This window comes from Triticum aestivum, chromosome 5B (genome assembly GCF_018294505.1).
Source record: "Triticum aestivum cultivar Chinese Spring chromosome 5B, IWGSC CS RefSeq v2.1, whole genome shotgun sequence".
Taxonomy (NCBI): Eukaryota; Viridiplantae; Streptophyta; class Magnoliopsida; order Poales; family Poaceae; genus Triticum; species Triticum aestivum.
The window spans coordinates 499,253,779-499,265,102 of record NC_057807.1 but is presented as its reverse complement, the minus strand read 5'-3'; the positions used below and the strand labels follow the sequence as shown (position 1 = coordinate 499,265,102).

Here is an 11,324-nt window from a genome sequence, read left to right as displayed (position 1 = left end):
TCTACTATAACTGGTAACCAGTGACGCAGGTTCGAATCCTAGCTCGTGCTTTGTTTTTGCAGTTTTCCATAGAGTTTAGAAAGTGAAAGCGAAATCAAAGATGGGCCGGCCCACGAGATCCTGCTGCAGGCGCCGGTTAGCAAAAACAGTAGAAACCGGCGCCTGCAGCGCTAAATAGGAATTGCCATGTGTAGGTACTGAAATAATCTACTTCTGAATGTTGTAGTATTCCTAGGGGAATGAAATCACAATGTGCCTTTTTCGTATATTACTAACTTGGCTTTTGGGATGGCACATCTGTCGGTAAGCTCGGCGTATACTTCGGTTTTTTTTCCTGCCGACAAGAACTCTGTTAGATTGCCCATTTTAACCGTGATAGTCACACGGGTAGTTATTATGGCTATCGATGCGATAGGACGACTCTACTATAACTGCTTTTAAAACTTACAACCATGATTACAACCAAAAGATACTATTACTCATCATCCTATCACCTGACAAAAACAAAAACAAAAAACCCGGGATATATTGTAGATTCAACCATACATAATCCAGATGAATATGACAATGTAATCTTACGTTCTACTATCTGTGCCACGTCATTTTGTCGGATTATTATGGAAATCAAGATTACCCTCAACAAAATATGGCAACTGCAGTTTGATTGAATGGAAACAAGAATGAAAAGATTGCGTTGCCAAGACAAGAGCAAGGGACACAAAGGAAGGAGGGAATGCAAATCAAGACAAACCAAAAAACGAAGAGAATAGAAAGCGCATACATACCAGTAGCCAGTAGGTAGTCTCCATCACTTTGACTTCGGAGCAACCGCGACCACGTCGGTAGCATAAAGCTTTCGCCCGTAGCACAATAGCCCACGGCTGGCTCGGCTGAGAGGGACAGGGAAGGCGGAAGGCGGAGGCAGAGGCTGGGCGGCACAGGCGGCGCCGTCACTCTCTGTTCTTGCGCTCATCTCAGAGGCGGCGGCAGGCAAGGTACGCATATTCCTCGGTCGCCGAGAATCGCTGGGTGAATTTTGTTCTTGATCCGTGGCAATCGTGTCTCTGTCCCTCCCTTTCGCCCCCTTCTCCGCCCAGCAGAAGATTGCCCGGATATACTCTAGATTCTGCCCCTTTTCCCCTTTTGTTCTTGGAGCGGCGTCTCTAACATGTCATCAGATCAGAATTGAGCCGGGAAATATACTGTGTGCGATGTTAAAGGGGTCGAGATTGATAAAATAGTGCTTATTCGCCGATAATAATAAGAATATCAAGATTGGATTTTACTGTTCTTCTTTGGAAATTCGAGCTCTTTTAGGTATTAGAAAAGTCCTGGCTGCTATGTTTAAGAGTACAACTTAAGCTGTATTTATTTGGAGAGTGTGATTTTGTACTTCCTCCAGAGCACCAGTAATTGCTGAAATTTGGTTCCTAGTCGGTCTAGAAATGGAAAGAGGAATAATACACGGCAATCATCAGCTTCTAATGCAACTCCGAATCCTAATCCTGAATGCTCCTTCAGTTAAGATGGTAGTCAGAACAGGGTTTTTATCTGCAGTGTTGCATTGATTGATTGATTGATTACAGTGTTCATTAGCTGCAAATTGCTGCAGGGGAGCGTCACGGTTCAGCAATGGCAGCTCCGAATACCTACGCTGTCCATCTCTCCTCGGAGACCCACAAGATCGAGGCCTGGTGCGAATCGGACGAGGCTCTGGCTAAGCAACTGCAAGAGGAGGAGGATTCGCTCGCTACAAGGGAATTTGCCGGTAATAATATAGTGCCACTGCTCCCACCGAGCATCTTTTGCGTTGTTTGAGGTGGATTCATTAGCTGTTATCAACTAATGCTCACGCGTGCTACATGTTGATGCTGCATTGTTTTCAGGCAGCGTGTCCTTGGAACCATCATCACCAGCTGTTGAGTATAGGCCTGCCAATAATGCAGCTCAGGTTTGTTGCTTCCTTTTGTTGGCTCATTGGGATCATCAGCACATTCCTTGGAAAGGGATTCCAAATGTGTGCACTGAATATTTTTTGAAGGGGGGCACAGAATGATGAGTTGATGACAATCTGTTTATGCAGGTGGCGACAGAAGATAATGTCGACCCGGATAATATGTCATACGAGGTATGCTGTTTTGCTTTTGCCGAATAAACGTTCTTTGACGGTTTTGAGAGAACAAACAATTTTCTGAACACATATTGTGCCAATGTAGTTCACTTATATATACTACCTGCTCTCATACAAAAGGTTTAAGGTTGTGTTATAGAGTACTACTACTTTGTTCCCATGATTTGACATTAAAAACAATTGGACATAAAGAGACACACTTTGATTGAGATCTTGTAGCACATGAAAATCTCATCTCTGAGCAACTTTTCACTATTGTTTTGTTGTTTTGTAGCAACTACAAGCAATTGGTGAAGAAGTAGGAACTCAATCCAGAGGATTATCTGATGACCTGATAAGCTACCTGGAGCCTTTTAGGAACAAATGCAACTTCTTCTCCTGCAAAAAGAATACCGATGAGTACGTGACAGTTAGTTTTACTCTGAATCGATCATCATTTTGTAACCCTAAGATGAACATATAATCGTGTGATACCCCCATGCAGATGTGTGATCTGCAAATCGAACTATAAAAGCCTACAGAAGTTGATAAGATTGCCCTGCAGCCATTGTTACCATGCAGGTTGCATAACTCGCTGGCTTAAGATTAACAAGGTAAAACTCAGTTTTTTCTTCTTCTCTAAATATTATTCGATTTTATTTTGATAGACTACAATTAAAATGTAAGTTTTTTGTCCTCTGTGAATAGATACTGTATGTTAATATTAACCTGCTATGTCGCTCGACAAAAGCAGATATTATCTGGACTCCATATCAAAATTCTCTGTTGTCTGATATCTTGGTGTACAATCCTCTGTTGTTTGATATTCAGAGGATTATCTGATTCTTTTTCTGATATGCACCTTTATTTTCATTCAGGCATGCCCTGTCTGCAATGAGGAGGTATTCGGTTAACTTGCGATGTTTGTGGAGATGTTGTGGCCTCGTCGCCGCATCATGATAATGGGCAATCTTGGTCTCCTACAGCCTATTATGCTATAAAATACTCGATGGTCTAGCGTGCTTTAAGAAAACTGTATTTTGGATCATGGCATGTTTGATGAGCCCCAACTTAGTTTTGTCATTAAAATGATGATAAATATGTGTGGACAGTGGGTTATATGGTTGCCAATTTTCCGAGAATGCAACTGAGCAGGAGCAGTTAAGTAGATGATGTGGTTTGCCATGTATTGCACCCTCTTTACACCAGCCCACTGTGTAAAGTCTGAAGCATGATTGTAAATGTTATATAGATGTGTCTCTCTTATATACTTTGGAACATACTCCCTTCGTAAAGAAATAAAGTGGTGATCAAAACGCTCTTATATTTCTTTACGGAGGGAGTACAAACAAGTGTGTTGCGAGGTTTCTGAAAATTCAGAAACAAATGGCATATGCAAAAATTATAATCGAATGAACTATGTTTTTTAAGTTTTGTGAATACGACTTTGTTTGTGGTCTATGATACAATGACGAGCATGAATATAACTATATGCCCTCTACTTTTATTTTTACGCGGGCCACAAAATTCTAACCATTTCATGAAATCATGACGACTTGACATAATACCTCACAACCATTTCAATGCTTGTTTTCTAAATAAAAAAATGAATTTCTGGAGGAAGAAAAGCAACTTAGCAAGTTCTTGTGAGCCCAAAATCGCCAACAATCTATCGATATTCACCATGATCACATGGTACTCTCTCTACGCCCAATGGACCTTCCTCTACTGCGCCAGGAAGAGAAATGGAAACACACTTATACCAATCTAGAATAGGAACTCATTCCTATTAATTAATTTCAGTTAGTTCTTTTGTCCAAGCAAGATAAGTTTTAGTGCAATCTGGATCTCTGCATCTTCTCAGTGGAGAGTTTGCTATCCTTCTCTTCTCTGAGTGATGTTGCAGCAGGGGCTCAGCAAAGGCTGCACACCAATATTAATATCCTTGGATCCTGGATTAGCATTGGATCTCAGTGTCATTGGTTGCCTAAACAATGCTGATCTATTGCAAATGCTATTAACTAATAGTTAAATAATCATGGAGCATGATGATCCATTGCAAATGGTACTATTAACTAATAATTAATTAAGCTCCATGATCCAATGCTGACACTGATCCACTCCATCCGGTGTAGATTCCAGTGCTGATAGGTGTTCCTGTTGGCATCTCATCTTTTAAAAAGTTTAAGTTGTTCTTTCCCTGATAAATCATCATTCCCTGGTTAGTTGAATAAAGTTGTAAAGTGTGGATGTGGTGTCATGCAACCAACATCACAAATCTTATCTGGGTTCGCTGTCACGCATGATCTCATCCGGTTGGCATCCTCAGTGTCAGCAACAGGTGTTTAGCACCAGAACAGGCCGTCCTTTGTGCAATGGCTATGTTGTCATGAGCACACCCCATCCCCATTCACACGCCCCAATGGAATGGCATGTCCCCAACAAACAATTTTCCACCCGTGCTTTTGTTTTGCTGTTCATGATCTCTTTGCTTTTAGTGAAGCTTTAAGAAAACTAGAGAAAATACCCTGTGCGTTGCTGCGGGAATTGGATGCAATCATAGTGTCATGGTGAGTTGACATAATTGCATGTTAACAGAATTAAATTTAGTGGGACATACATGGTGGCATACTGAGTTTGACATAATTGCATGTTAAGACAATTGAGTTAGTGGAGATAAACTATTTAGGCATCATATATGATTTGTAGAGTTTCAAATCCTTGAAACATTTCTTGTATTGTTGTTTGATTTGTTGGACCAGAAACCTCAAGATTTCTCTATTTGCAGGCCACAAGGGAGTTGAGGGAGTAAGTTAAAAATAAAAAGGAACTCGAGGAGAATTTGATCCAACCAAGGTTTGGAACACAAGGATCAGAACATAGCAAAGGCAAACATGTATATCTGTCACTGAACTCGCAATTTACAAGGTGTGACATGCTTGATGCTCCTATACAGGGACAAGAGGAAATAAAAAATCACTCACCCCTCCAATTACATTCACATTACAGGACTGAAAAAACACCGACAGCCGCAAGCGCACACGACGGAGGAAGTAAGCAAAACCATATTGTTTCTATAGATATCGAGCTTAATGTGCTCACTAAAACTACTCATAACTCCCAGGTCCCTTTTTCCGCGCAAGGCATTTGGGTTTTATAACCACTGAATCCATACACAGGCCTCCTTTTGTGTGTGTGCAGTCTATCTGAACCATTGCAAACTTGATATTCAGTGGCCCGTTCGAGTCCTTCACGACGAAATCGCCGACATGATGATAGATCCAGACGCCTGGATCAGTTAGGTAACACTTGGACTGGGCCTGCTGCCCATCCGAAGTCGATAGCTGGAAGCGCACCGGCTTTACGTCCCACCCATGGATGTGCTCGGCACTGTAAACCCGGCGACCGAGCCGCTTGAAAGGCCTGCCGAGGTGAATTCGGAAAAACAGGCTGTATGTACCTTCTGGGAAGCAGAACTCAACCTCCCCTCTGACTTCAAACCACCAGATTTGGGAGAGATAAGCAACCGAACGGAACCTGCAGAAAAAGCAGCATGCTTATCAGGACTTCTCTTATCTGCCAAATGTTTAGAACATTGTGGCTCTATAACCATATACAGTTGAGAAAGCACAACTGTACAAACACATAAAATACACACTTATGCGTAGTCGTATGCCGGTAAAGCAAACATGCTCAATTATCTCACATGAAAGGCATGATTAACAAAGCAAACATGCTCAATTATCTCACATGAAAGGCACCAATGCATCATAAGAAACAACTACTGCTTATCATGTTCCAACGGCCATACACTTCAGGGGCCACTGCAGATAACCACACCCCTAGTTGGTGACATGTGGAAGTAGTGTGTTGTTCACAATCCCGCCTTCTTTTGCTTTTATTATCAAGACAAGCTAACTGTCAGTTGCAACTTGTAACATGAGTTGAACACAGGGAGTGTTGATGTAGTTTGCATCATTTGGAGTTCAAGTGGCTAAACATACGAATAGCGGGAAGTGCTGCTCAGCTTCGGCGATACGCACCAGGAGTTCAGATACTCATCCACAAAGAAAAAAGAGAGAAGTCATGGCATAAAGTTTCTATTAATGAGGACCATTATAAGCTGTCGTATTTGGTTTTGATGAAAGCACCTTGATTCATCATTTGGAATGAAGTTCCAGTATCTCCTGTCATCGATGCCTGTGATCGAAAGCGCCCTCGAATAGATTGTCATGCAGGTGCCTCCACCAGCCTTGTCGAGCCAGAACTCCTGTTCAACGGACCAGATACTGAATTTCAGTTGCAGTAGCAAACTAGCAATAACAAATTAGCAACAGTAATTCAAGGAAAATAAAAGAAACTAATCAAACAAGCTCATCTTCAAATCGGCGTTTGAAACTAATTAGACTTCTCCGTAAACCTTATTTAAAACTCAAATTCCTGCACTTTAATAACACAAACTTCACCCCCAAAAAAACTCATATTCCTGCACCTTTATTAATACAAACAATACCCCAAAATAAAACTCAAACTCCCGCAGTTTTATTAATTTGCAGGCATACTAATTTGCACAAGGTTTTGTCATAAATTTTAAAACAAATTGCCTGGAAATTTTCAATATTTTTAACAGATACAGTGGCGATGTTCACCGCAAAGATGGGACAAAGTACGCACCTTGGTGCCGCCGTCGAGGGAGTTGCGGCGGGAGAGCCGCGCATACACCTCCTTCTTTGGGATAGCCTCCGCCTCCAACGCGGCGGCTTCCTCGTCGCCACCGCCGGCGGCGGCGAGGAGGCGCGCGTAGTTGCGCGGCAGCTTGGCCTCCCAGACGGCGTCCCCGGACGCGGCGCCGCGGAAGGTGCGGCTGAGCCGCGCCATCCCGCAGATCTCCGTCGGGTTCAGCCTGAGCATCACCTCGGCGACGCAGTTCTCCGGCAGGTCCCCCAGCGCCGTGCCCCCGCCCCGCCTCGCCGACGACCCCACGGCGCCCATGGATGACTCGCTCGACCGAGAAGAGGGAAACAGCCGCCCGCCGGAAGCTCAACAGTAGAGGGTGAGCAGCTTGGAGAGCAGCAGCAGGGACGCCGGCGACTTGGAGAAGAGCGGCGGGTTACGCCTCACCGCCGAAAGGCCCATCCCTCCGGTGCCACTGCCACCTCGCTTGCCGTCGGAAAGCGGAGAACCCCGGACGTCGTCGTCGTCGTCGTCGCCCTCGCCTGTCCCAGTCCCAGCAAGTTCTTGCACCGGCCGGATCGAACTGATTCTTGTTCCGCCCGACTGTGGCTGGTCGATCGAAGAAGGTTCTGGCTCCCGAGCTTGCTTTATGCGCTCGGTTGCTTGATCTTGGCGTCTGCCGGGTTAGGCTGGTGCTGAGGCAGGGAGCGGAAACGGGGTAGCGGCTGCGCCAAGGGAGTGGAAGTTGTGGAAGACGACCGCGCGCAGCCGCAAGGGAAAGTTGGTTTTGTTCTTGCCCGTGGGGGGAGAGGGGCGGCGCACAAGATTTCTCCCCTTTTTCCCCACTCGGTGCTCGGTGGTGGTAGCCGCGTGTCGCGAGGTGGTTTCGTGCTCGTCTGCCACCCGCTCCTCGGTGCGAGTCGCTGTCCGGAAGACGATGATTCACCCAGTTCACCTTCCGTCTCCTACTGGCCGTTGAAATCGACTGACTGCTATTGTGTGCCTCAATTGTTACTGTCGAGCAAAGCAAAATGTCTACTTTGTTCTTTGTCTAACGATCGTTTTTTTTTCCTTTTGCAAGGAGAAATTGGCCATTGGACAATTTACTTTTTTGATTTTTTTTAGAGAATAAGGCTCGGGCCGGCCGAGGAAGAATAAAAAGAGCAACCAGAAGCGCAAGGAAAAGGCAGCCGTTGAGGGTTCTCGCACTCACGGTACCGGCAAGAAGGCCAAGACCGAAGCCCCCGGCAAGGAAGTTGCCGCGTGCACTGATTGCCGGGAGGCTGCGGCGGCCGAAAAGGCTGGGAAGGCCGATGGATCGTACTGCAAGATCCACCGGACCAAGGGCCATGACCTCCAAGAGTGTCACCAAGTTGAGCAACTTGTCAAGAAGCAGAAAGCCGAGTACGAGAAACGTGTGAAGAAAAGGGACCATGAAGGGGTTGGCGGGAAGGGCCGAGACGGCAGAGGAGGCCGCCGCGGCAAGATTCCCCAGCATCAAGAGAAACCTGCTAGAGGCCCTGAGAGAAGGAAGGTGATGACGAAAGTGATGAATGGGGTGATGAGGAAACCAGTGAGCAAGAATTCCAGAAGGTAACTGAGGCCCTGTGCGTTGACGAAGGCGCATCTTTGCACTCCTCCCACTGCCAGCTCAAACAATGAGCGCGTGAGGTCAATGTTGTCGACCAGCAGCAGATTCCCGGAAGCTGCTCAAGTGGTCCCGCACGCCTATCATCTTTGATGAGGAGGACCACCCTGACCGCACTACTGCGGTAGGATGTTTGTCGTTGTTGGTTTCGCCAACAATTCGCAACCTCAAAGTCACAAAGATGTTAGTTGACAGTGGGGCTGGGTTGAATCTGATTTCCTCCAAGGTGATTAACAAACTTCAGATATCAGATGAAGAGCTCAAGGTTACTGGCACGTTTCAAGGAATCAACCCCGGCATGAGTCATCTTAAGGGGAAGATTACGCTGCCGGTGACATTTGGTGGAGAACTAAACTACCGGACCGAGAAAATTGTGTTTGATATGGTCGATCTCTCTTTTCCGTACAATGGGATTCTTGGTCGTCCAGCCCTGGCAAAATTCATGGCGGCATCTCACTATGCCTACAACACAATGAAAATGCCAGGATTTAACGAAGCCCATCAACCGGCCAGGAAAACAAATCTCACACGATTACATAGAAGTAACATAGAATAGGATGTTTGCTCCAGTAATGAGCGCCTCAGTGGCTGCCCTAACATAGATTGCATGATGAAGGTGACACGATTAGAGGGGATGCAATAAGGAGGGTTGGGGGAGGGCGAGGAGCGATGGAAGGTGGCGGCGCATAGTGAAAGCGGGAGAGGGGTCAATGGGTGAAGATAGAAACGTGACCGTGAAAACGCTTGAAGTATAGCTCGTCACGTCGTATCCTAGTTCATTGCATAGTTTTTGCTTTTTGTTGAACGTGATAAAAGGAATGGGGAAGGCACAATAAAAAAATTGTTTGGCACTCCTGGATTTGTTAGTAAGGTTCAAAACTACTAATGGATAATCTAAAACATATGATATCTTATTCTAGAAAATATTATTTGGCAAGTAAACCTGTGCATTCGAACTATGATGAAAATAGATGTGGCCAGGACTCCAGCAAAACACAAATTCCCAATGTCATTGGGGCCCCACTGAAACACACTTGCACCATGAAGGTGTGCTGAGTAGTCATGCACCTGCAACTTCACCCTATCTCATCGGTCGAATAGAAAGGGCAAGGGCATCTCCAACGGCGACCCCTAATTCGGACACCGGATCATCCACGATGTTGGAGTCGGACATCCAACTGTATCTATATACATTTTAAATCGGACGAGTTACATCAAACATGACAAAATTCAGCAAAGTTCGGATATAATATACAAAAAACAGACGATATCTCATTCATGTAACTAAACCACACCCGCAACATTCAAAGTAATTATATAAAAAATAGCTCATTTAATCCATAAATAGTATGCAAATATCTCTACCACGAGATAACCGGATGTTCAACAAATATTTCCATTCATCGATTTCAATCTTAACGATACTAGAATAATTAGAGGAGGAACATGTCGTCCCATACAGGCAGTCCATTCAGCTAGATCCAACAATGTATGTGTGTGAATGGTCTGCCCACGGTCATGTAGTACATCACGGCAGAGCGTGCAAGCTATACAACATGAAGAGCAACATTGAATGAATGAATGAATTAACCAACATGTAGAGCAACAAGAAGCAAAACTTATGGTCTTCATGGATGCGCCCAATGGTCACAGTGCTTCCATGCGTTCAACTGCACCGTAAAATTTTTTGACGGAGTTATGGATGGTGTGCCATCAATGCTCTAACGACCTCACATTTCGTTCGTGGACGGTGTGCATGTCGTAGGGCGCAAAGTGCTTTTACGATGGAATAAACCATGCACGCGTCGCCAAAGGACCGAGCCAGTTGAGTTTCGGCATACGAAGTCCGTAGATACGGCCAAACACACATTGCACAACAACTCATCCTTCTTCACTGAGTACCCCGTGAAAAGCACATTCACACCCTTGGTGGTTTTGATAATTCATGTCAGCATACATGTTGTTGGACTAATGCTTTCCTCAAGTATATTTCAGGAAGAGTTTAACTTAGGCAAACCTTTAGAATGAGAAGTGGACCCCTCAATATACTAAGGACATGCATTGGCAAAGCTTCAAGACTCTACATCTTTGGTTAAGTGATCCAAAATCCCATGTAATCCATAGAAAAGCCGGTACTATTAAAAGGGGATGAGGTTTTGATGATGGTCTAACTGTCTAATGCTTATAGATATTGCTCCAAAACCATCGCCGGCCACACTCTCATATTTCACTATGCCTAAAACCCTAAAGTCCATCTCAGTCTCACTGATACACAATCAGCCAGACTCATTGAGATACACTTGGCATAGCCACTGCCTAAACCCTAGCATCTCGGTCCCACTGAAGGGCTCTTGCCAACCTTCCGTTGTCAACTGAAATTCAATCGGAATTTCTGAATGGTTTCAGTCGATGACACAGAAAGTTCTTAGGTCAGCTTGACTCGGTCTCACTGAGATGTTTCATCTGGTCTCACCGTAAAGCCTAAAGTCTAAACCTTTTGTACATGTCGGTCTCATCGAGTGGTTTCACCCAATCCCACCGAAGTGTGCATAAAGTTGTGTAACGGTTGGATTTTTTGGTGATGTCTATATATACCTCCCACCCATCCACCAACTCTTAGAGAGCAACCAGTTCGAAGCTTACACTTCCCATATCTACTTTCTAAGAGAGAACCGACTATTCTTGTGTTGAGATCAAATGCTTTCCATTCCAACCATAGAACTTTCATCTCTAGTCTCACCATGTTGTTTTCCACCCAAATTCCTGTCCTACCACAATGCCAAATCTGTGAGGGAGTGCTTGAGTGTTGTGGAGACTATTTTCTGAAGCACAAGAGCACAGAGTTTATCATCAACAACAACATCTATTACCTTTTGGAGAGTGGTGTCTCCT

The 11,324-nt window shown here is 44.8% G+C and overlaps 2 protein-coding genes across 2 annotated transcripts; one reads left to right on the top strand and one right to left on the bottom strand.

The window, feature by feature from the left end:
• Positions 1-806: 806 nt before the first annotated feature.
• On the top strand, positions 807-3,376 carry LOC123116617 (E3 ubiquitin-protein ligase BIG BROTHER). The gene is made up of 7 exons (XM_044537559.1): positions 807-995; positions 1,613-1,768; positions 1,887-1,951; positions 2,084-2,128; positions 2,406-2,530; positions 2,616-2,724; positions 2,989-3,376. The coding sequence occupies exons 2-7, from the start codon at positions 1,633-1,635 to the stop codon at positions 3,022-3,024; spliced, it is 516 nt and encodes a 171-aa protein (XP_044393494.1). The 5' UTR covers positions 807-995; positions 1,613-1,632; the 3' UTR covers positions 3,025-3,376.
• Positions 3,377-4,990: 1,614 nt separating this feature from the next.
• LOC123112764 (F-box protein PP2-A13) lies at positions 4,991-7,647 on the bottom strand. Its single transcript, XM_044533849.1, has 3 exons — positions 6,785-7,647; positions 6,262-6,380; positions 4,991-5,647 (listed from the first exon to the last, which is right to left on the bottom strand). Exons 1-3 carry the CDS (start codon positions 7,100-7,102, stop codon positions 5,218-5,220), a joined length of 867 nt encoding a protein of 288 aa, XP_044389784.1. The 5' UTR covers positions 7,103-7,647; the 3' UTR covers positions 4,991-5,217.
• Positions 7,648-11,324: the final 3,677 nt, after the last annotated feature.